This window comes from Nannospalax galili, unplaced genomic scaffold (genome assembly GCF_000622305.1).
Source record: "Nannospalax galili isolate Female #2095 unplaced genomic scaffold, S.galili_v1.0 scaffold485, whole genome shotgun sequence".
NCBI lineage: Eukaryota > Metazoa > Chordata > Mammalia > Rodentia > Spalacidae > Nannospalax > Nannospalax galili.
The window spans coordinates 76,620-100,835 of NW_008354534.1; the positions used below are offsets into that span (position 1 = coordinate 76,620).

The window sequence follows — 24,216 nt, forward strand, 5'->3', positions numbered from 1 at the left end:
ATGAGGCCTCTTGTCAGGTCTCTGAGTAGAGAGACCATTACTCTGAAGTCACAAAGAGTGCAGCGCTTGAAACTTGTTGGCCATAAGGATCAGGTCAAGAGGCCTAGGCTGAAGCCCAAGATCATGCCCCAACCCTAGACAAAGGCCCCTCTCCTCCCAGACCTGCCCAACCCCTTCATGTTGTCAAGAAAGTGAAGCTGCCTTCTGATACAGATCAGGTATCTCTGCCGGTTGCCATGGTTTCCTCCTGTGAGTAAACTGAGGCCTGGAGGGAGTCGATTAGGAAGATGTCACACACACCACCCAGGGCCCTGGCACAGCCCAGAGGTTATGCTCAGAGCCTCCACAACTGGGCAGATCTGGGTACAAGTTCTGTGCTTGTGAGATCACTTAAGTGGCCTTGGGCTGGGTCTGTAATCAGGGCTGTTACAAAAGTCCAGGAAGACTGCTCACGCAGTGTGACACACAGTGGCCTTCCTAAAGGCTTAGCTCCCGCCTCTCGTCTTTCTCCAGATCAAGAATGAGTCCTTCCTGGAGGACATTAACAATGTCCTGAACTCGGGTGATATCCCCAACCTCTACAGTGCAGATGAACAGGACCAGATTATCAATTCTATGCGGCCCCACATCCAGGAGCAGGGCCTGCAGCCCACCAAGGCCAACCTCATGGCTGTGTACACTGGGCGCGTGCGCAACAACATCCACATGGTGCTGTGCATGAGGTACACACAGTTATAGCCAGGTCACATGGGGACCCCCAGGAATGCTAGAGGGCTGCTTCTGAAATTAAAAGTTGTCCCAGGCCTGTTCACCATGCCATTGGGACCAGGCTGTTGCACTGTTATGGTCTGGCTGCCATGACACAGGGCCATACAAGAGCCCTGGGTCCTGGGGGCCTAAGTCAGTGTCTCTAAGACTCATGTGGACCCTTGGCTCTCAGCCCAATTGGAGAGGTCTTTCGAGCTCGCCTGAGGCAGTTCCCTTCCCTCGTCAACTGCTGTACAATTGACTGGTTTAATGAGTGGCCACCAAAGGCCCTGCAGTCTGTGGCCACCATGTTCCTGAACGAGATCCCAGAACTGGAATCATCCCATGAAATAATTGAAGGACTGGTAGGTATCTTAATGAAAATCAAGCTATTGAGGAGAAATGTTTCACTTTGGGCATGGGTCACTGAAGCCTGGGTGAGCATCCCACCACTTACAGCAAAACTATAATGAGACACATTTACCTGTCTGTCTCAGTTTCCTCATCTGTGAGATCATGGATCATATAGTGACCTAAGGATGCTCTACAAATGGCTACTGTTCCTTTTATTCCCTGGGACTAATGGCAGCTTTCTTCTGAGAACCCCTTGATGACTCTCTAGAGACCACAGATATAATATGCCAGATTTGTCTGGTCCAATCTCAGACAGTGATGGCTCTCTGGTTGCTAAGAGCTAAGATGAACCTAATGTTTCCCTGCCCAGCTATACTCAAGCTTTTACCTTCCCTCTCCCTAGATCCAGCCTCTGAGGGGACACCACCTTAGAGCTCTCAGAGAGAGGTAGCTCAGGGAAGCTATGACAAGGACTGGGCCACAGTTAGGAGACAACCTGGGCCCATATTCAAGGCCAGCTCTGTTTTTGACTATGGGGTCTTAGGCTTTTCACTGCATAAGAGGTTACCTTGACCTGGAGATTGTAAGGATCTTAGGAAACAGTGAGTATGAGGTGTGGAAGTTTTGCTGTACCTCTTTCCTTAGGACCAAGACACAGTAGTTTTGTAGGCACCAATTGCCTGGCCTTTGCTGGAATTGCCACAAGCATCCCTGGTTTCTCCCTGTACAGATTCAGGTTTGCGTATATATCCACCAGTCAGTGGCCAAGAAGTGTGTTGAGTACCTGGCAGAGCTGTCCCGCCACAACTACGTGACCCCCAAGAGCTATTTGGAGCTGCTCAATATTTTCTCCATCCTCATTGGGCAGAAGAAAATGGAGCTAAAAACTGCCAAAAACCGCATGAAGAGTGGCCTTGACAAGGTAGGCCCTGGGGAAGCCTTTGGACAGTAGCTGGCTACCTGTGGTTTCCCCTGCTGGGGCTTAGCAGTCTTCCATGCCAACGTGATCCAGTATTTCAAACTTTTTCCCACAGTATTGCAGAAAGTGGCTTCCTCCCCCATTGAAAGAATAAAAATTAACAGTGAAGGACAAGGTCAAACAAAGATATCCCACAGATACTCAGGGAACTATGCCTCCTCCTCTAGCAATCTAGGGGCCATGAATGAAGGTGGTCCAGCAGGGCCCTCTCCTCAGCACCCTACAGACCTGGTCTCTCTCAGGTCGGTGTGACATCTGTTTTATTCTCTGTGCTCCCCAAACCCAAGCTTCTGCGTACCTCTGAGGATGTGGCCAAGATGCAGGAGGAACTGGAGATTATGCGCCCCCTGCTGGAGGAGGCCGCCAAGGACACCATGCTCACAATGGAGCAGATCAAGGTTGGGATACTCTCAATCTACACCCTTCGACCCCTCTCCAGCCTGAGCCTGAGGATGCTCAGTATCTCCAAACATCAAATGGTTAGCCCCGGGTCTTTGCAAGTCCTCTGGCATTCATGTGCCTCATTTTCTTTGTTTGGCAGTCAGCCATTTATTTGACAAATGCTTAGGCAGAGTTATTAATACTTCTGGTCAGGCACTCACTTAGCAGGGGATCCATAAAAAGCAAGACAGATGAACCCAGACAGCCCAGACAATGCTGATAATTACAATGCAGACTGGATGGAAGGAGTGCCACTGGCAGATGTCCAGATTCTGCACAGAGTTCGGGCCCACATTTGAAGATCGCCCTCCTAGAGGACACCACCATTCTTACGGCAGCTCCTGCCAGTACTCAACTATCTTGCCCTACAGAGCCAAAGTCAAAATGTTCCTGGGGCTGGAGAGATGGCTCAGTAATTAAGAGCACTGACTGCTCTTGCAGAGGACCTCAGTTCAGTTCCCAGCACCCACATGGTGGCTTACAACTGCCTGCAACTCCAGTTCCAGGAGAGCCAGTGCCCTCTCCCAGCCTCCATGGGCATTGCACACACATGGTGCACTCACAAACATGCAAGCAAAACACTCATACATATAAAATAAAAATAAATAAATCCAATTTTTTTTCCTTAAAAATTGTTCCCTGGGGGGCTGGAGAGATGGCTCAGTGGTTAAGAGCACTGGCTGCTCTTGCAGAGGACCCAAGTTCAGTTCCCAGCACCCACATGGAAGTTAACAACCATCCTTAAGGGATATGATGCCCTCTTCTGACCTCCTCAGGCACTGCATGACACAGGTGCCCTTGCCTACATGCAGGCAATACACTCATACACATAAAATAAAAATAACAAATAAAAGCTAAAAATTTTCCCTAAAGAAATGGAGAGGTGCACCTTGTACTTTGTACAGAGAGCCATGTGGGACCGTAGGGCAGAAATGCCAAAACCTGGAAACTCCTAATCCCTGTGGTGGGCACTGAGGATATGGAGGGAGATCCTGGCTTTCCTGTGTCTCTACAGCCTGTTACAACTGAGAAGACCCTTGGAAAATGGGACATTTCAGCTCCCAGAAAGGACAGGGTGGCATTCCTGTCCCTGCCATTGGCCACTAACTGGGTCCTCCATGTCTCTTACTCCAGGTGGACACAGCCATAGCTGAGGAGACCCGGAAATCAGTGCAGGCAGAGGAAATTAAGGCCAATGAAAAGGCCAGTAAGGCACAAGCTATTGCTGACGATGCTCAGAAGGATCTGGATGAGGCACTGCCAGCCCTGGATGCAGCCCTGGCCAGCCTTCGCAACCTCAACAAAAATGATGTGACAGAGGTGGGCACCTGGGCATCTCCTGGCACTCTCTCATATCCCTCTCTGGTGTCCTCTTGGGCCCTAATGGTGTCCCTAGGCACTCCCTCTGCACATGTTGGTGGCCATGTACCAACAGGCAAGGCAGAACTAGGGTTAGACTCTAGCTGCCTGCCCCACTCTCCTTGTGCCAGCCCCAGGCAGTCCCATGAAGGCTGGGAATCATCTGGTTCCTGTGGCAGTGGGGACTTGGTTGGTGGGGCCCACAATGCCCAAAGGCAGCCACTCAGTGATGGACCTCCTTCTTCTACACCTCATGACCTGGCCCATAGGTGCGTGCCATGCAGCGCCCACCCCCAGGCGTGAAGCTCGTCATAGAAGCTGTGTGCATCATGAAAGGCATCAAACCCAAGAAGGTACCTGGAGAGAAGCCGGGCTCCAAAGTGGATGATTACTGGGAGTCAGGCAAGGGGCTCCTGCAGGACCCAGGTCGCTTTCTTGAAAGCCTCTTCAAGTTTGACAAGGTAAGCATACTAGCCACATGGCAGTGAGTGAGGATAGGACCCAACAGGACAAGAGAGGGAGAGGTGCCTGTCACAACACAGTTTCTGTAGGTGCTGTGGTTTCTGTAGCAGCAGCACACATGGCCCTGTGGGATGCAGAGCTGAGTGGGACCATGGTGCATAGACTTTACCCCAAAGAGCTGCTTGGTGGGATGATAGCTTTCCTTCAACAACAGGTGGTTATTGAGGAAACTGGGACCAGGACAATTTCTGTGCCCATACTATATAGCCCACAATCACTCTAAGGCTCCAAAGCCTGGAAATTCTTTCATACTGGCCTTGGCCAAGATGTTCACCATTAGTTCTGTGTTACCTCTCATCCTCAGCCTCAGTCCCAGAGTATCAGCTTCCCCTATTAGATGCTGTGTTCCTCTGTCAACTGCTCATTTGGTACTTACAGTGTCCATGGGCCCCCTTCAAAAAACCCCTCTCCAGCTCAAAGTTGTCTGAGAGGCAGATGCCTGTCCTACTTAGGCCACCCCCTGCCACAAGTCAGGGGGTAGTGACTGGTCTCAGCAACAGCTGTCCCCCTCGGGGTTTCTTTATCCCTCCTCCTCTTCCATTGAACAGAAAAGCAGAGGCCCACAGGCCTGTGCCCTTAGGCCAGCCTCTGCTCTGACCTCTGGGAGCTTGCCAGCAAGCAGTACAACTTCCTTGGCCCATCACCAGCAATAGGGATGGACTTAGGTGAGACAGAGTCCCATGCATGTAAGAGGCACTCAGGCACCTGAGAAGCAAAGAAGGAGGATTTTGGTGTCTCTCAGAGGCCCCACTTAATTGTCCCCCTTAGTAAGCAGCATCTTGAGACCCATGATTTTCACCTCAGGGCAACATTGGGGAGGCAGTGATCAAAGCCATCCAGCCATACATCGACAACGAGGAGTTCCAGCCAGCCACCATTGCCAAGGTGTCCAAGGCCTGCACATCTATCTGCCAGTGGGTGCGCGCCATGCATAAGTACCACTTTGTAGACAAGGCTCTGGAGCTCAAACGGGTGAGGACTGGACAGAGCTAATAGGGGCCAGCTCCCCTACCTAGGTAGGCACTGGCTGTGAACTGGCCTTCCTTCTGCCTGCAGCAAGCCCTAAGGGAAGCCCAGGATGACTTGGAAGTGACACAAAGGATCCTGGAGGAGGCAAAGATGCACCTGCGTGAAGTGGAAGATGGCATCGCCACCATGCAGGCCAAGTATCGAGAGTGTGTGGCCAAGAAGGAGGAGCTGGAACTTAAGTGTGAACAATGTGAGCAGCGCTTAGGCAGAGCTGACAAGGTGCGTGCCCCTCTGCCCACAAGCCATGGGCGGGCCACTCTGAAGGAAAGGGCTGGGGGAGGGGCGGCATTATGGGTTGGCTCTCCCCTTCCCCTTCTTAGCAACCTGTGGGTGGAGCTATAGTGGGCCAAGCCAGCCCGCAGCTCAGCCTCCCAGAGCCCCCAGAGCCAACTACACAAGACTGCTTCCACAGCTCATCAACGGGCTATCAGATGAGAAGGTGCGCTGGCAGGAGACGCTGGAGAACCTGGAGAACATGCTTGATAACATCTCCGGTGATATGCTGGTGGCTGCTGGCTTTGTGGCCTACCTGGGCCCCTTCACGGTAAAGAGCCCACACCTTGCACTTGACCAGTCTCATCCTACAAAGAGGCTCTCCTTTGAGGTTTTACCTCTGTGAGGGCAACCTGCCAGGCATCACTCCCTCCATCCCTCCCCCACATCTAGCAAGTACTCCTCAGGCCCCCAATGAGCAAGTGCACAGCAGTGGATACAAGTCAGGAGAGCCATCCTTGGGAGCATATAAAGACTCACACCGATTTTTAATCCTCACAGCTAATCCTTCAGTGGGCATTTTTGACATGACCCATTTCACAGACAAGGATCTGTAGTTTGTAGAGTCCAAGCAGGTCTGAACTGGAACTAGAATGTCTGGCTCCATGTCTAAGCTCTGGCCTCTGTATGCAACCACCAAGTGGCGGTGTATCGGGAAGTGGGGAGGGCCCTGTAAGTATGCAGTGTGGTAGCCTTAAGTCTCCCATCTCTCCAGGGTCAGTATCGCACAACGCTCTATAACCAGTGGGTCAAGGAGCTCACAGTTCATGAAGTCCCACACACCTCCAAGCCCACACTGGTTGCGACACTGGGAAACCCTGTGAAGATTCGCTCGTGGCAGGTACCCCACGCCTATATAAGGAGAGATCAAGATGGGCTGCAATGTACTCCAGGCTGGGCCCAGAGCCTCCTGCTTCCTTTCTGAAGCCCAACTTACAGAGCTCTGGTGCAGCAAGAGGGTAGTGGGTAGGAAAGGAGGAAAGAACCAGACCAGGTGTGACACAGATGCTAGCACATGTGGGGAGAGGGGTCCTAAAAGAAGTAGCATCTGAGCTAGGCCCCAAAGAAAAAGAAGAGAGAGATTATAGGGAGAGGCCAAGCATAGGCAAATGCAGGAAGGACTAGTAGGCTGTGGGCGTTGTGAAGGTGGTATCACTAAGCATAGACTCAGCAGGCATGAAGACAGAAAGGCACAGCACAGGAGAGCATCAGGAACCAGTCCAGGAGCAGGAGCAAGTTCTAGGGACAAAACCTTACCCACACTGCCACCTGCCACCCCTACCCCCCCATCCAAAGTATGCAATAAAGAGAAACCCACAGCCAAAACTCAACATTGAGAGTAGCTAATGCCCCAGGTGGCCTTGTTCAGGGGGCATTCTGGCACCTGGCCTCCCACAGATTGCTGGCCTCCCCAATGACACTTTGTCAGTGGAGAATGGAGTCATCAACCAGTACTCCCAGCGCTGGACCCATTTCATTGATCCTCAGGGTCAGGCCAACAAATGGATCAAGAATATGGTAAGCCCACCAACCAACACTGACTCCTCAGTGTGGTTCAGCCAATACCAGGAAAGCAGCTGTGCCTCCAGCTGGCTCTCAGCTCTCATAACCCCCACATTCCTCCAAACCCCACAGGAGAAGGATAATGGACTGGATGTGTTCAAACTGAGTGACCGAGACTTCCTGCGCAGCATGGAGAATGCCATCCGCTTTGGCAAGCCATGCCTTCTGGAAAATGTGGGCGAGGAGCTGGACCCAGCCCTGGAACCTGTGCTCCTCAAGCAGGTGGGCTTGTTGGGGGAGGGGAAGCTTTGGGTTATGGGCCTGGGTAGGGAGTTATCCACACTCTAGTCACAGTGCCTGTCCATCCTGCCCACCACAGACATACAAACAGCAGGGTAACATGGTGCTGAAGTTGGGGGATACAGTGATCCCCTACCATGAGGACTTCAAGATGTATATCACCACCAAGCTGCCCAATCCTCACTATACACCAGAGCTCTCCACCAAACTCACCCTCATCAACTTTACCCTGTCACCCAGGTAAGCCTCCACCTGAGAGACCCCAAGCATTAGTTGGCCCTCTGGTGGCATCCCTTGGTCACCCTAAATTGGAGGACTCAAGGGGCCTGTCTTTCCCTGCTCAATGGCCCCACTAACTTCCTCCCAGGCACTCTAGCAACCCAAGGATTTCTAGCCCCTCCACTGGCTCATCTTATTTACCTTCATTTCTACCTAAGAGCATGCCTCACACACACACACACACACACACACACACACAGAGGGAGGGAGGGAGGGAGGGAGGGAGGGAGGGAGGGAGGGAGGGAGGGAGGGAAGGAGAAAGAGAGAGAGGCCTGCTCCATACTAACTCCTCATTTGAGTAGCTACAAGCAATAAGGAGAGGAGACAGACACCTTTTAGGCCTGTCCCAGTTGATCATCTATAGCCCCCTCCTGCTAAAGAAGACCTGCTCAGAGATCTCAGGATTTAGCTGGCCAGCCCCTGCTATATAAGGTTTCACTGAGAATCATTGTTTAAAAGGCAGGCCCTGCGCTAGTCCCGCAGCCCTAAGTAGACCTCCCAGGCAGACACTGACAAGGATGCTAGGACTCTTGCTAGATATGTGCAGGCTTAACATTGACCCCCTAGAGCGCTCCATAAACATAGTGTTCCCTGGCCCTGGTAGTGGCCTAGAAGACCAGCTATTGGGCCAGGTAGTGGCTGAGGAACGACCTGACCTGGAAGAGGCCAAGAACCAGCTGATTATCAGTAATGCCAAGATGCATCAGGAGCTTAAAGACATTGAGGACCAGATTCTGTACCACATCAGCTCCTCTGAAGGCAACCCTGTGGATGATATGGAGCTCATCAAGATTCTAGAGGCTTCCAAGATTAAGGCTGCTGAGATCCAGGTTGGCAACTGCCTTCCTACCCACCTGCCTCTTCCCACTTGCCCCAGCCCTGCTCCCATCTTCCTCTCCCTGATGCTCTTTGTAGCTTCCCTGGGCCTGACACCCCTCCCACTGCCCCTCTATCCAGACCAAGGTCAGGATTGCAGAGCAGACGGAGAAGAACATTGACCTCACACGTATGGAGTACATACCTGTGGCTGTCCGCGCCCAGATCCTCTTCTTCTGTGTGTCTGACCTGGTCAATGTGGACCCCATGTACCAGTACTCCCTTGAGTGGTTCCTCAACATCTTCCTCTCAGGCATTGCCAACTCAGAGAGGGCAGGTAACCCTGGTATACTGACACAATATGCCCACTCTAAAATGGATAGGACACATATGGGCATGTTTCTACTGTGGGGCATATGAACACATGAACTCACACCCATGTTCACTAATACTTGCTGTTACATCATGGACTCATGATATCTAGTAACACTTCCTATTGGAACCCCTTCAGCTGTCCAGGGAGATGCCCAGAGTACCCTCATAGCTGTTAGGAGACTGGCAAGGCTGGGCTGGACCCCAAGATCTTCCTCTTCTCTCTCCCCGTGCTTTGCCACCACTTCTCCACCCTGCAGATAACCTGAAGAAGCGCATCACTAACATCAACTGCTACCTGACCTACAGCCTTTATAGCAACGTCTGCCGCAGCCTCTTTGAGAAGCATAAGCTGATGTTTGCCTTCCTGCTGTGTGTCCGCATCATGATGAATGAGGGCAAAATCAACCAGGTGCAGGAGTGGGCAGTTGGTTGGGGGACTGCCTGTCTAAGGGGTGTCCCTATGGGCAGGTATGAGAGGACAGGGTGGATGTAAAGGGAAAACCAAGCATATGGGCATAGCACAGATAACAGGGGCAGAGGTCCATGGACATACAATTCCTTGGTTAAACACGAGACTCTAGATTAATACAGCTCAACTAATGCTATGAACACAGATCTCAGAGCCTTGAATGTGCTGCTGAAGGTATGGAGTACATACCTGTGAGATTGTCCCAGGGATAAACTGTCCTGCACTTCCCACACCTGTTTGGCCAGGAGCTCCCATGGATCACATATCTAGGAAAAGGCAGAGTAGGGACACTAACCAGATCTGCTCTTCCAAGAGTGACTCAGTTTCTCTGGATGAGGTGCCTAGAGGCACAGAGGAGCTAGCCACAGGGAAGAGCTAGCTACAAAGCCTAGGCACCAGCCTGGTCTCTACCCTACCAGGGTGAGTGGCGGCATCTCCTTTCTGGAGGCTCCATCCAGACCATGACTGAGAACCCTGCACCAGACTGGCTATCAGACCGGGCCTGGCGAGACATCCTGGCACTTTCAAACCTGCCAGCCTTTTCCTCCTTCTCTTCAGACTTTGTGACGCACCTCTCACAATTCCGGGCCATCTTCGACAGCACTGAACCCCACCGGTGAGCTGGGTCCCAGAGTATAGTAGCAGGGACATGGAGATCCCAGGAACAGGCCTGCCCAGAAGTCTCTGAAAGACCATCCAGCATTGCCCAGCCTCTGTGGCCACATCTCCCCAGTACTCCTGGAAAACCCCAAGTTTCTGGCAAAATCCACAGGGCCAGTGGTCTCTCATAGGAGATATGGACACTATTGTTGCAGGGAGCTCTTGCCTGGCATCTGGGACAAATACCTGGACCAGTTCCAGAAGCTGCTTGTCCTCCGTTGCCTCCGTGGAGACAAGGTTACTAATGCCATGCAGGACTTTGTGGCCAACCACCTGGAGCCCCGTTTCATTGAGCCCCAGGCAAGTGCTGGTTGGTCTCCAGGCAAGGGCTGGTATCCTGGATCTCAGGGACCTGGCTATTCTGAGGACTGCTTTGAAGCCCTGGCTAGGCCAGAACTTTTGTACAAGTAGAGGGAGATCCCAGGACCTAGGTAGTCCTTCTAGAACTGCTCCATTAACCTCAGAAGCCCCTTTCTTTGCCCTGGACCCTGTGTCTCATCAGTCACACAAGCTCCCAGCAGCTGTTTGTAACCTTACAGACAGTCAATCTGTCCGCGGTATTCAAAGAGTCTAACTCCACCACACCCCTCATCTTTGTGCTGTCACCTGGCACTGACCCAGCTGCTGATCTCTACAAATTTGCAGAAGAAATGAAGTTCTCCAAGAAGCTCTCTGCCATCTCTCTAGGCCAGGGGCAGGTAAGGGTGAGGCAGGGAAGAAGGGAATAGGCTTGGGAGAATGGGTAATTAGTCCCCTACAACTCTATGCTCCTGTCCCCACAGGGCCCTCGGGCAGAAGCCATGATGCGTAGCTCCATAGAGAGGGGCAAGTGGGTCTTCTTTCAGAACTGCCACCTGGCACCAAGCTGGATGCCAGCCCTGGAGCGGCTCATTGAGCACATCAATCCTGACAAGGTGTGCCATGCTGCCTGTCATTGGGTCCTCTGTGAAAGGACTAACAAGCCATCAAGGACAGATGATGTTTAAATGAGATAACCTACAAGGCATGCAGCCAAGTCCTAGGCACATAGCAAGTGCTCATAACTGACATATGTACCATGATGCAACTAGATTAATATTATCAGTGGCCCCTGAGTTGCTGAGTTTCAGGGGGTTGGTGACCAGCATAGACTGGTGCCCTTGGGAGTTGCTAGGTCCTGTTCTCTTTTAATTTTTTATTTATTTGTGGGTGTGTGTGGGTGTGCCACAGCATGTGTGGAAGTTAGAGGCTAACTTGCATGGGTCAGCTCACTCCTTCGACCACATGAGTCCTGGGGATCAAACTCAGGTCATCAGGCTTGTCAGCAAGCACCTTTACCCGCTGAGTAATCTCTCTGGTCCAAAGGCCATGTTCTTAACAAGTTATCCATACATCCTACCCAGCGGAGGAGTAAGTTAAGAGGGTGTTTGAGTGCCTGGGCAGGAGGGAGCCTGAACCTGGGTCTTGGTACTCATGAAGAGTTGCGGCCATTAGGTGCACCGGGACTTCCGCCTGTGGCTCACCAGCCTGCCCAGCAACAAATTTCCAGTGTCCATCCTGCAAAATGGCTCCAAGATGACCATTGAACCACCACGTGGTATAAAGGCCAACCTGCTGAAGTCCTATAACAGCCTCAGCGATGACATCCTCCACTCCTGTCTTAAAGTGAGGCGCATTCAGAGCTCCTACCTATTTGTCCCATCCCTACCCCTTATGACCATGTCCCTTTCTCTCCTTCAGGTAGTGGAGTTCAAGTCCCTGCTGCTGTCCCTGTGCCTGTTCCATGGGAATGCACTTGAACGTCGTAAGTTTGGACCCCTGGGCTTCAACATCCCCTATGAGTTCACAGATGGAGACCTACGTATCTGCATCAGCCAGCTCAAGATGTTCCTAGATGAATATGATGACATCCCTTACAAGGTGGGCCAGAGACAGGCTGGGGGCCAGTGGCTTGGGCACCTATAGGGGCCCTCACTCACCCACCCCATAGGTCCTCAAGTACACAGCTGGAGAGATCAACTACGGTGGTCATGTCACTGATGACTGGGACCGGCGTTGTGTCACGAACATCCTAGAGGACTTCTACAACCCTAGTGTGCTCAATCCTGAGCACAGCTACAGCACCTCAGGGATCTACCACCAGATCCCATCCACCTATGACCTCAATGTGAGTTCATCCCTCAGGACTGACAGGAGGGAGCCTGCCAGAGGGGATCCTGGGGGTACTATGGATACCTTCATGTGGGGGGGGGGCATAGCCCTGCCCTCCAGGGTGCCTTTCCAATGAGAAATACATTCCACAGCAAAGGGACAGTTACATCTGGAGAGCAGGCTCTGTGGGGAGAAGGCAGGAGCTTCATCCCATCTCATGTGTGTGTCATCACCCAGTGTGATAGTGACCTATACAGGCTATATGCGGGGGTACAGTCCCTGAAGACATACTTCTGCTGGGGTTGGGGGCAGAGAACCCTAAGCTGAGGGTGGGTTGGATAGTTGCTGGTGCATGGGATTCTGGCATGAAGACGAATGTAAGGATTGAACAGCTACAGAGAGGAACAAGTAGCTGGATGACAGTAAGGGGCTAGGAAGAAATGAGGGCCACAGTACACAGCACCACTGGGGCTACTGCATTCCCAGAAACGACAGGAAGGTACACTGGGAAGGTGGGAAGGGTGATTCTGAAGGTTGAAGTACAGCAAGGCAAGGTCTTCAGTTCTGGCCCTCTTGTCTCCTAGGGCTACCTTTCCTACATCAAGGGCCTTCCACTCAATGACATGCCTGAGATCTTCGGTCTGCATGACAATGCCAACATCACCTTTGCCCAGAATGAGACTTTCGCCCTGTTCAATGCCATTCTTCAGCTGCAGCCCAAATCATCCTCTGTGGGCGGCCAGAGCCGGGAGGCGGTGGGTAGTAGCAGGGAGAAAGGGCCAAGGGTTGGCCAAGGCCAGGCTGTACCATCCTGCCTGCCCCTCTGCAAGTGGAACCCTGCACAGATGCTAAGAATGGCCAGCTCTGTCTCAACCCCATGTCTTTGTACCTGCAGATAGTAGAGGACGTGGCTGAGAACATTCTGTTGCAGTTGCCTGAGCCTGTTGACTTCCAAGAAGTGATCACCAAGTACCCTATGCTCTATGAGGAATCAATGAACACAGTGCTGGCACAAGAGGTTATTAGGTAATTTCTTGCCCACACCCCAGCCCTCAGTCAGGAGCCACTGCACTACAGAGAAATGACAACAGGAGTTACTATGAACCCGCTGTCATGCCAAGTGCTAAACTTCTCTCCTCCAATGCAGCTGTTTATTCTCATTTTATAGATGAAAATGAGACCCCAAGAAGGCTGACTGTCCCAGGGTCACATTGGCTAAGGGATAGAGCTGGGATTGTACCCAGGCTGCCTCACACAGCTCCATAGTTTGTGTTCTGTCATTGTCTAGGGTCCAGACTGAGGGGTCATCCCCAGCCTGTTGCTGATCCCTTGCCACTGGTCCCACAGGTATAACCAGCTTCTAGGGGTGATCACACAGACACTTCGTGACATGCTCAAGGCACTTAAGGGGCTGGTGGTGATGTCCTTGGAGCTGGAGCTGATGTCTACCAGCCTCTACAACAATACTGTGCCTGAGCTCTGGAATAACAAGGCCTACCCATCACTCAAGCCACTGGCTTCATGGATCATGGACCTGCTGGAGCGCCTGAAATTCTTGCAGTCCTGGATTGAAAATGGCATCCCAACTGTCTTCTGGATCAGTGGCTTCTTCTTCCCTCAGGCTTTCCTAACAGGCACCCTGCAGAACTTTGCCCGAAAGTTCCTCATCTCTATCGACACCATCTCCTTTGATTTCAAGGTAGGAACAGAGCAGGGGCCAGGCTAGGTGACAAGTGGGATGCAGCTCAGGCAGGAGGGACACTGTAGCCCTAATTATTTCAAAGGTGGAGCAAGGAAGATGAGAAGGCCCAGACTACAAGCCCCAGGGAAATTCAGAGGGGTAGGGTGTAGACTAGTGGACACCAACTATAATGGCAGGTGACAGGCAGGTAGCAGCTTTCAGGAAGTTTCTGCCTTTGAGGACTGACAGGAGGGGGCCTACCAGTTCTCAAAGTGCCACGGATTCCACCGTGGGTGTGTCTTGTGTGCCCACCACAGGTGCTGTCCAAGTCACAATCAGAAATCAAGGAAAGGCCCCCAATAGGGTGCTATATCTATGGACTGTTCTTAGAAGGTGCCCGCTGGGACCCAATAATCTTCCAGCTGACTGAGTCTCGGCCCAAAGAGCTGTATACAGAGATGGCTGTTATCTGGCTCCTCCCGATGGCCAACCGCAAGCCTGAGCACCAGGACTTCTACCTGTGCCCTATCTATAAGACTCTGACCCGTGCTGGTAAGGTAGACCAAGGCAGGAAAGTCTACACTATGTATGGATTCTGTCCAATTTAGACTAACCCAGGATAGCTGTGTCTGATGGAGGTTTGGGCCAGTCCAGAGCCCAAAGAATCAAATTAATACCCAGAGACTTATTCCTTGCCTGCTTGCCTCCCTCAGTGGATTTAGCATGCATTCTAGGAACTTATGGGCCCTACCTGCCACTGGGAGGAATCAGAAAAGAGAGGCCCAGAACAGGGATGAGTCAGTGCTGGGCCCTGTCCCCAGCGCCATATCCCTAAGCAGACCTGAGCCTTGGCCATACCTAGTCGCCAACCAGCCTGACTCTTGGGCCAGGGTCCCTCTGTCCCAAACCCAAATCTATCAAACTTGCTGCCCTTGCCCCTGCCCTGCTCTAGTGGTAACAGGGTACAAAGAATCCCCATTTCTTGCCTGCTCCAGGAACATTATCAACTACAGGCCATTCTACAAATTACATCATTGCTGTGGAGATCCCCACTTACCAGCCTCAGCGACACTGGATAAAGCGTGGTGTAGCCCTCATCTGTGCTCTGGACTACTAGACTCAAGACAACAAGGGCAGTCATTAAAGTCAAGTTTTCCACTCAGTCCAGCTGTGCTCTGGCTGCTTACATGCGGCCCCAGCAGCAGGGCCACTGTGGGGGTGAGGGGCTGCAACAGCCTCAGCAGAGACTAGTCAACAGAAGGGAAGAGGGGCAGAGGCAGCTCTGGCTTGCTGTGCTTGCCCAAATGCAAAAAGGGATGAGATATGCAGCCTCTTGGGTCCCAATGCCCCTCCAGGAAGATTATACCAGACAGTCCTAGGGGCAGCCTGGTCTCCATGACACAGAGCCCTAGCACCTATCCAGGTTCAAAGCCACCAGATCTGGTGGAAAAAAACAAAACAAAACAAATAAAACAAACCCAAGTCCCCTTAATCACCCCTACCACCAGTGTACCTTGTCCACAGCCTAGCTGAAGCCTCCCCTCAATTTAGGTCCTATATCCCAGGCCTACCACCACCTTATTTAGCCTAGAAACACATACTACCCTGCTAACACCACAGAACGGTTTCTTAGTAGAGTTTTATTTATTCACTGATCCAATATTTATAGGAGCTAGAGGGGTTAGACTGTGCTCAGCCTGACATGGCTACCACACCTGCCAGCCCACCCCACAAACCCCCACCTAGTCACTATGCAGAGATAAAGAGTCTGCTTGGGTCACCTACAAAGCCATCTGGCAGAGCGCACAGGGTGATGTTTGGGGCTGGAGGCTGAAGCAGTGCTGAGCTCACTACTCCCTTGGCAGCTCTAACTAGCTGTCTTGACCCTGCTGTTCCCCACCCTGAGTACCTTGCACAAGGCCAAGGAAACTGGCATATCAGAGAAAACTGAGTAGTGCCAGCTTCCCACAAGCAGCCCTGTCTCTGTTATCCCCAAGACAAAGGAGACATGGTAATACTGAGGGGCTAGGCAGAGGCTCCTCTGAGCCCGAGTCAGAGATTAGGAGCCCAAGGTAGGCCCAGAGCCAGGGCCACAACACTGAAGGCAAAGAGCCCCAGAGCCTTTGCTGTGACAGCATCAACAAGCCTGGCCAGAACTGGGACAGTTTGCCTGTCACTGAACAGTTCAAACACTTATCTCCACTATGGCTGTGGGACCATGTCTCACTAGGACATCCCATGCCCATTCCAGCACAGAAGCAATGTCCCTAAGTTTGGCGCTCCTCTAAGAGGAATGAAGAGTATGCCAGGCTTCTTCACAACAGGGACAGGCTAGTGGCTGGGGCTAGAGCACCAGGGCCCAGTGCCCTCTGAGGCCCCCAGTTGGGACTCTGGTGTGATACAAAGACCTGGCCCTACAAGGATGACAGCTGCTGGGAGAAAAAGCAGAGTGAGGAAACCGGCCATGTTAATACAGTGGCAAGACAGGTTGGAGCCCCCAAAATAAACCTCTCTGAAAGGTAAAATATATCCTGCTGCCCAGGCAGCAGGGCCAGGTCCTACCACTCCACGGCCAGCTGTGGAAGCCACAGCACCCTCCAACTCCAGCTGCTGAGTCCTGGGCCCTATGGGGCTGACTTGTCCCCTGCCAGGCTGCAGAACATAATGCCAGAAATATGGCTCATTCCCATCCCAGGACCTAGGCTCTGGCTAGAACTATTCAGTAATACTGGGAAAAGAGAAGTGGGGCAGGAAGGGGCCCTAGTAAGGGCCTTTCGGCAAGAGCAGGCTGCAGAATCAGGGCCAGCAGTCCTCACTGACGCTTGGCCTTATAGGGGCGTGAGCGTTTCCGCCGGTCAGGCTTCCGCTGCTTGTGAAGCCGGCCAATGCTGACCCCCTGGCGCCGCCGCACGGAGATATTCTGCTCCACTAGGTTGGCCAGCATGCCTGTGAAAGGAAGAAACTCTTCAGCAGGTGACTGGTTCCCAGGCTCAGGCCAGGAGCTGAGGCTCTCACAGCCCTCCCTGTAACTCAGTCTGTTCAAGTCTCAGGAAAATTCTGAGGGAAGGGAACTAGAAGGACATGACCCTCAGAGGGCAGGTCAATTAAGATGCAGTGGGAGTCCCCTTACCTTCCTGAGCTAGCATGGAGATGAAGGTACAGATAAACTCGTCATAGTTGTGGGTTCTTCTCTGGTCATCAATCTATGGGAGAAAGAGTACAAGCAAGAGCTTCACAGGCCATCTTCTCAGAGTAACTAACTTTGGGAAAGGGCAAGAACAGACAGTAGAAAGATCACCCACTTTGAATTTCTTCCTTTTCTCCACTTCCTCCTTGAGACAAGCTTCATAGTTTGCAATCTCAGCCTCCACACACTTTAGCAGTGCCAGCAGCTCCTGCCAGAAGCCAACATGGTATCTGAGGGGTCTGGCTGGTACCAAAGCTCTACTACCATGAGGCAGCTAAAAGCAAGGGTGAGCAGCCAGAATCCATGAGGCCTAATGAGGCCACCCAACCCAGAACAGCTTCCAGACACCTATCTCCCACAACCAATTTTCACACCAAAATTCTAATCAAGAACTCAGCACCTGGGAAATTGTGGCCCAAACCTCTCCCTCGGCAAGGAAAGTAAAGGCACAACAGAGGCTTACCTTAGGTGAGTACTTCTCCCCACTCAAGGGCTCACTGTGCCTGCTCAGCCCAGTCTTCTCTCTGCTGTCTGTGCCTTCTACTACCTCCTTCTCCTCTGAACTGCTGGATCCCTGGTTGCCTTGGCTTGGTCTGATGGAAGGTGAAGAACCCTTCCCACCCTCTGGGAGAGGGCATAAAAAGATGCATCTGAGTATAAGATACTTTGTAGTCACCCAGTCACTTCCCTCCTCCTTCCTGGGTGTGCCCCAAGGCCCACCTGTGAGTGCCAGGGGACTCAGTACACCATCTTCAGCAAGGTGCAGCAGGCCTGTGCTGATGACAGGACCCAGGTCACGGACAGCACGGTTGTAGCGTATGCAGTCAACACGCAGCAGGCTGTCATCTTCTCCAAAAAGCACCTTAGAGATGTGGGAGGTGACAGGGCTAGAGGGCCGTGTTGGGTTGGCTGAACGAATGGGCGAGCGCAGAGGTGAGTTGAAAGCACTGCCGATCTCGGAGGCTGTGTCTGTGCTCTCATTGCTAGGAGTGGGTGAGGGCTGTGAGTGTGCAGGCACAGCCACAGCTGGACTCCCAGCCCCACTGCTAGTCTTGATGGACAGAGGAACTGAGAGGTCTTTCTGAGACTCCTGAAGCTTCTCAGCCAAGACATTGATGGTGTTGGGTTGCAGTACTGACAGCTGTCCATCTGAAGAACTGCTCAAAGATCCTGGTTTCCCTGTCCCCTTCCGCTTATATCTGTGGGGTCCGAGAACAGGTAGAGAGAATGGGTCAGATGACCACACCCGGCAGTGTCCAGAATAGCTTGAACATATGCCACTTTCCCCCAGGCCAATCTGGAAACTCCTTACACTTGATCCAAGCAGCCTGACCCAGCGATGGCATCCTAAATGCCACACAGTGCAGAACAGGTGGCCACAAAGGACTTCCTCTATTCTAGCTGCCTCACTTCTGATCTTCCAATGCTATATCCTCCAACAAACTGCCATAACAAATGCCAAATCTCCATCCCTCCAAACTCCTCTCCTCCTACCTGAGGACCAGCTGAAAGATCACCTCAATGGGACATGTCTTGATATACTAAGATGCATACTTTCCCCTAAACCCACCAAAATTTTCTTGAGGATTAGGGTTAGCCCCTCATGCCAATCTCCCCCAAGGGCCCTGCGTCCTGTCAGTACCCAGTGTTCTCTGTGGAAAAGCCTTCTCAGATATGGGATGTGATGCTCAGAACAGGGTCTGAGACACCCAGAACCTGCTGCTAGCTGTACAGGGTCAGGACCAACCTGATGGCAGAGCTGGTGTTCTGCACGTCATCCTCATCATCCTCATAGTCATCTTCATCATCTGAGTACTGCTGGGGTGGACGAACTGGAACTCGACTGCGGCCCATACCTGCCGCCAAGTCTTCCTCCTCCTAGGACAAAGACAAGGAGGGACTGCTCATCCAAAATAGGCATGGCATCACAACCAGGCAGAAAGGTAACTTGGTTCTCCAGGCTGAGTCCACTAAGCAACTCCAAGTTCTCCCTTTGGCTCCCAGGGAGGCTGCTATCCACTGATAGTACAGAATGTTTCTAAGAAAAAGAGTAGTCTGCCACAGGCTTTTGTATTACGAATAGAATCCATCCTATACAGTGGTAGCAAAGAGTATGCCCAAATGTGGAGCCCACAAATTGGATTTAAAGCCAGAGGAGTCATGCTATTGTGTTATTGTGGGGTCTCCAAGTATTAGAGGAGCCTAGCCATCCAGGCCAAAGCAGAGGGTAAACACCAAGGAACCACACAGAGAAACTACTATTGTGGCCACTCAGAAAATCTTAAGAGGAAATCTTGCCAGGGCACTCCCAGCTTACCTGCATAGGGGACTTGGCATAGTTGTGATTGTCTAGAAAGGCTGGCAGCCGCTGCACAATGGGGGTAGGGGTAGGGGGAACCCCATTGAGGCTGCTCCCTGGAGGCTTTACCACCAGCTTGGGTTTGCTGGGAGGGCTGTGGGTAGCAGCTTGTAGGCACGAACCAGCCAACTCATCTGCACCATCTGAGACAGGGCAAAGAGTATAGGGAGGACATTCAGTTAGACCCTCAAAAAAGACCCACAGTCTCCCTGATCTTGTGACAGCTGTTTCCCTCCCTTTTCAGAGAACAGTCAGCAGACATGATGGGAGACAGTAAGCTTTATGTCATGGTCCAACAGTGAGACTGAAAAAACAAGATAGGAGAAAAAAAGAAAACCCAAGGCAATGAGGAGGCTTATAGAGGAAACAACAAAGTACACGACAGGGCTCAGGGGCTGGGGTAATGACAGTCCTTTACAGGTGGCTTCTGGAAAAGCCCACTCTCCCTCTGTGTTTTGAGGGGAAAAGCTACAGGCATGGGCTTTCAGGACTCACACAGGAGCCTCTGCCCCACTGCCCAAGTACCTTCTTAAACTGCTTTGGCCTCCCATGTCAAGCTATGCAGAATGGCTAAAGCCCACGAGAGGCCTCAAGTCCTTCCAGTACCTGTATGGGTGCCCTCAGAGGCCGCAGAGGCCCTGCCTGCCTCCAGCATGAGGGGGGACTTGCCGCTGGCTGGCTTGGTCTCCTCAGGTAGCTGTGACTCTTGAGACTTGTGGGTCTGAATCAGCTCTGGCTGTGTTACTCTAATCAGCTGAAAACAGAACTCAAAGCTCAGAGGAAAAAGGGTAGAACCAAGCTTCCACTTCAGACAGCTAAGGGCCTTAGCCCTACCCATTCATTTATTTACTAGGCCAAGCCACAACCTCCTTTAAAAACTGTTCTCCTCTCATCCCAAGCTCCACCATCCCCGCAAAAGAATCAAAGGAAAGAAATAGTTAGCTGAAGTCTAGATCCAGAAGAGGCTGTGATTTGGGAATGAGAGATCAATACTGCAGTGTAGGAGAGACAGGGAAGGTTGAGGTGCGCATGGCCAGGCAGGAAACTCACTTACCTGCTGCAGGGCCTCCAGGACTGTTTGTCGGTTCACCTTCAGTACATGAAGCCTGGCCTCATACTTGATCCTGCGGTCAGGTACCACTGCCATCAGGTTGAAGCGTATGTCATGGTAGGGCTCCCTGCAGTCACAGCACAGCCATGAGAGCAGCTCCTACCCCAACCCTGCCACAGTTAAGGCAGCTATCTTGGAAGGGCTTCCCACAGTCACATCAGCAGCTATAGGTATAGGGCCCACCCCAACAGGCAGGTAGCCACACACACCAGAAACCTAAGCTATATCTTCCCAAGAACTGTGTGAGGGGCACCTGTGCCACCCAGGCCTCCATCAAGGCTTGCCCCTCCTCAGCCCAGCCCAGTCCAGAGTAGACTACAGGCAGCCTAGGCAGGAAAGGTAAGGATCTGGGAGCCTAAGACCTAAGCCTGATCCTGCTAGATTCACCATGTGGCCTTGTAATCTACAGAACATCTGGCATTTCTGTCTCTCTCAAAAGAAGGAACAGGGCATACTAAGGACCCTTACCCTGCAGTGGCAAGGCCGATACGCTCCATGATGACCCGTCGGGCTTTATCTGTCCACTCCTCATCCTCCCCCCAGGGCCCTAAGGGAGACCAAGATAAGGGGGGGGGGGGGGCAGGCCAGGGATGAGAAGGAAAGCAAAAAAGTGTGGCTGAGCCAGGGACTCTCAAGTTGGTCAGGTAATGCAGTACAAGGTGAAATCATGACCAGAGTTAGATATCCTCAGTAACCATCCCATTCCATGCCACTGAGTCTCAAGCACCTAAGGGCCCTGAGGTCCAGATCCCAGGAGGAAGCAGAGAAACCCCAACAGGACCCTCCCCAGGGTGCCTACCATGGTCAATAGGGTAGACTTTCAGCCCATCCAACTCAAAGAGCCGGCCTGTGATAGGCACATAGCTGACAAAGTGGAATGCCTCCATAGTACGCACTGCACTGAGGCCATTCTGCTTCTCCGGGAGGTGGCGTGGCTCTGGCCTGGGAAAGGACAAAGTCAGAATCCAATAAAAGATAGTCTCCACCACCCTTCCCCCAAATCAGCAACCACAGTTCCCACATACCTGGCATGGCTATTATGTGCTTTGGCCAGCTCGGGGGCATTGCCAATTGCATATCCTTTGCTCTAAGAAGAAAATAAGGCTACAATAAGAACAGCTTCTTAGGTGGACCTCTATGTAGAAACAGAGTTCCAGAGAGCAAGCCTAGAGGCATCCCAGGAATCTCAAGCAGCACATATGAACTTTCCTAAAAGGCTAGTACTGGCAGAAGACAGCACTGGAGCCCCACAAAAGACGGGCATACTGGCTTTGCACAGTATCAGTGGCTACTGGGAAACAACAAAGCCTGATAAGAGAAAGTCCCAAAAGAAAAGATTCTGATATGGTATGACTTAACGTCCTTCTCTAGGGCTATCATTTCCTTTTCTAACACTTGAGCCTAAAACCAACTGCCTTCTACATGCCATTTGAGAAAGGAATGGCCTGTGGTGGCATTACCAGTAGCCCTGAGGATCATATTTTCCCAACCAGCTGTGAGCCATGACTTAAGACACTACAATATACCTCTGGGCTGAAGCCTTTGGTAAAATCCTTCATGCGACTCAGGGTGGGCCCCAGGTCCACGTTGCTGCAGTTCAGGAGCACGCTCAGCAAGGCATGAGTGGCACAAGAGTTGGGAATCAGCTATAAAAACAGAAATAATGACCCATATACAGCACTCTCTGCCCCAAGCTCCTCCAAGCTCCCCCAAGCCCTTATTCACTGAGAATGTGGATTGAAACAAGATGTTAACAATCATCATCAATTTCCTTCATCTTGTCCAGTGTTGGTTCATTTAACTTGCACCACTAATACCAAGTGTAGAGGGGCATGGAGAACATACTGAGACACCACCCTATTCTAAGATGTTCCCTTTATGAAAAGGGGGTTTCTGTCGGCATCACCCTTGGTGGCATCACCTCTAGCTCCTCTTCCTGCTTTCCCCACTTTCACTTTCCAAGCAAAAATAAAAACAAAACAAACAAACAAACAAAATCCCAATAGCATCCCACCCACTAAACAAGCACAGAACTTAGCAAACCTGGTGGGCAAAGAACATGTTATTCACTATATCATCATCAATCACAGATGTATCATCCACCAACGTAGAAACCTTGCGGCGGGACCTGCGTTCTTCGATCCATTTGAACAGGAAGATGAATCCATATACAGGCCTGGAGAATTAAGGGGCAGGAGACAATCAGCATCTCTCTCTCTCTCTCTCCTCCTAGTCCTTTGCACTGTATAGTCCCTGGAATGCTCTTGCCCTGATCCCCTGACTCCTCCCAATACTGTATCCAACATGACTCTGAGCCCCCGACACCCCAGAGGCCTATCACAGGCAGTCAAGTGTGAGCTAGATGCTCCAGAAATGCACCCAGTCTCATTACCAAGTCTAGATAAGGGAAGGAAATCTAGAATCAATGGCCCATGATGGAGCAAGACAGGAACGCAGCAAAAGGCAAAAAAAAAAAAAAAACTCTGCCTGATAAGGAATGTGCGCTAACTCTCACTTGTGGACCTCAGCACCAGAGCCACAATGAAGCCAAGGAAGCACGTGCACATCTAAAACAGTGCCTCCTTTTCTTAGAAAATGAAAGCGGACTTCTTGGTCCAGTATGGTAGCAGTTTCTCTACACCCCTCTATACTACAGATCACCAGGACAAGAACCTGAGTTTAGCTAGGTACCTGAAAGAGGCTTTTGTTACACCAACCAATCAATACAGAACCACCTCTGTGTGGGGATTAAAGGCACAGCACACAAGGTCATGCAATTAATAGACTGCAAAGTTGCAGAAGGCACTGCTGCAAAACCAGAAAACATAGCTACAGTGTACCCCAAAAATGGTTAGAATTGAAAGGTGAAGACGGTCCGGCGAGGGGGGAGCCTCATTTCGGACCGCAGCCAGGAGGGCTGATTCCTTATGTTACATTTTACAACTGGTGTTTTCTAACACAGCCTCCTCTGAGGCTACACGCCGCCGCCCTCTTCCAGCCCTGGGGCGAGCCACTCACCCCTGGCATTTGCTCTGAAGGTCATAGATCTCCTCCACTTGCACCCCTTTGACACCTGCGAGCAAGAAAGGAGAGGGGTCGGGAAGGGCGGCCCCCAGGCTCTGCAACGAGAGTGCAGGGACCGCCCCCCGCCAAAGCCTGGGTCCGGCGGTCAGGGGCCGCTCTTACCGAAATCTTCCACCAAGAGGGTGAAGAGGCCTGGGTGGGGCGACAAGAGGAGGAGGGATAATCAGCAGATGCGTCCGGGACCCCTCCGGCCTCCCCAGCCCCCGGCCCACCGCGACCCCTCCGTACCCGGGTCGCTCTCCAGCTCCAGCCAGCCCTTATTCATCTTCCCGCGGGGCGGCCCTCAGCGCCATGTCCAGGCCCTGCCACCCCGCGCAGCCCCCGCTGGGAGCCCCTCACCGCCCTCGGGGCCCCTCAGCAGCACACAGACAACGGGCCACGCCGCATCACCAGCCTGCGCCGGTAGCATGACGTCACCCGTGCGCGACGGCCCCTCCCCTGGGCTCGCCTTCCGCTCGCGGGACTGCTGAGGCGGGCGCGCGCTTGGAGGGTGCGGGCGCGCGCTTGGGGTGCGGGCGCGCGCTTGGGGTGCGGGCGCGCGCTTGGAGGGGCCGACAC

At 52.2% G+C, this 24,216-nt stretch overlaps 2 protein-coding genes across 2 annotated transcripts in view; one reads left to right on the forward strand and one right to left on the reverse strand.

The window, feature by feature from the left end:
* Positions 1-15,044, forward strand: part of Dnah1 (dynein axonemal heavy chain 1) — a 62,295-nt gene extending 47,251 nt beyond the window's left edge. The window contains exons 49-76 of the mRNA XM_008851852.2: positions 514-722; positions 941-1,112; positions 1,832-2,023; positions 2,368-2,478; positions 3,656-3,841; positions 4,150-4,341; positions 5,207-5,374; positions 5,459-5,650; positions 5,844-5,975; positions 6,420-6,545; positions 7,103-7,222; positions 7,340-7,489; positions 7,587-7,747; positions 8,391-8,616; positions 8,744-8,939; positions 9,235-9,386; positions 9,866-10,062; positions 10,262-10,406; positions 10,646-10,804; positions 10,889-11,020; positions 11,580-11,750; positions 11,826-12,005; positions 12,076-12,252; positions 12,821-12,991; positions 13,132-13,262; positions 13,584-13,935; positions 14,235-14,469; positions 14,913-15,044. Of these exons, the coding sequence (XP_008850074.1) occupies positions 514-722; positions 941-1,112; positions 1,832-2,023; positions 2,368-2,478; positions 3,656-3,841; positions 4,150-4,341; positions 5,207-5,374; positions 5,459-5,650; positions 5,844-5,975; positions 6,420-6,545; positions 7,103-7,222; positions 7,340-7,489; positions 7,587-7,747; positions 8,391-8,616; positions 8,744-8,939; positions 9,235-9,386; positions 9,866-10,062; positions 10,262-10,406; positions 10,646-10,804; positions 10,889-11,020; positions 11,580-11,750; positions 11,826-12,005; positions 12,076-12,252; positions 12,821-12,991; positions 13,132-13,262; positions 13,584-13,935; positions 14,235-14,469; positions 14,913-15,034 (4,857 nt within the window). The 3' untranslated portion in view covers positions 15,035-15,044. The remainder of the gene's footprint in view (positions 1-513; positions 723-940; positions 1,113-1,831; positions 2,024-2,367; positions 2,479-3,655; positions 3,842-4,149; positions 4,342-5,206; positions 5,375-5,458; positions 5,651-5,843; positions 5,976-6,419; positions 6,546-7,102; positions 7,223-7,339; positions 7,490-7,586; positions 7,748-8,390; positions 8,617-8,743; positions 8,940-9,234; positions 9,387-9,865; positions 10,063-10,261; positions 10,407-10,645; positions 10,805-10,888; positions 11,021-11,579; positions 11,751-11,825; positions 12,006-12,075; positions 12,253-12,820; positions 12,992-13,131; positions 13,263-13,583; positions 13,936-14,234; positions 14,470-14,912) is intronic.
* A 494-nt stretch (positions 15,045-15,538) lies between these two features.
* On the reverse strand, positions 15,539-24,076 carry Bap1 (BRCA1 associated protein 1). Its single transcript, XM_008851777.3, has 17 exons — positions 23,887-24,076; positions 23,761-23,790; positions 23,593-23,647; positions 22,618-22,750; positions 22,101-22,220; positions 21,600-21,661; positions 21,374-21,516; positions 21,043-21,121; positions 20,518-20,641; positions 20,070-20,217; positions 19,422-19,606; positions 18,852-18,982; positions 17,825-18,303; positions 17,568-17,728; positions 17,220-17,312; positions 17,048-17,120; positions 15,539-16,863 (listed from the first exon to the last, which is right to left on the reverse strand). The coding sequence occupies exons 1-17, from the start codon at positions 23,921-23,923 to the stop codon at positions 16,730-16,732; spliced, it is 2,187 nt and encodes a 728-aa protein (XP_008849999.1). The 5' UTR covers positions 23,924-24,076; the 3' UTR covers positions 15,539-16,729.
* Between the last annotated feature and the right edge of the window lie 140 nt (positions 24,077-24,216).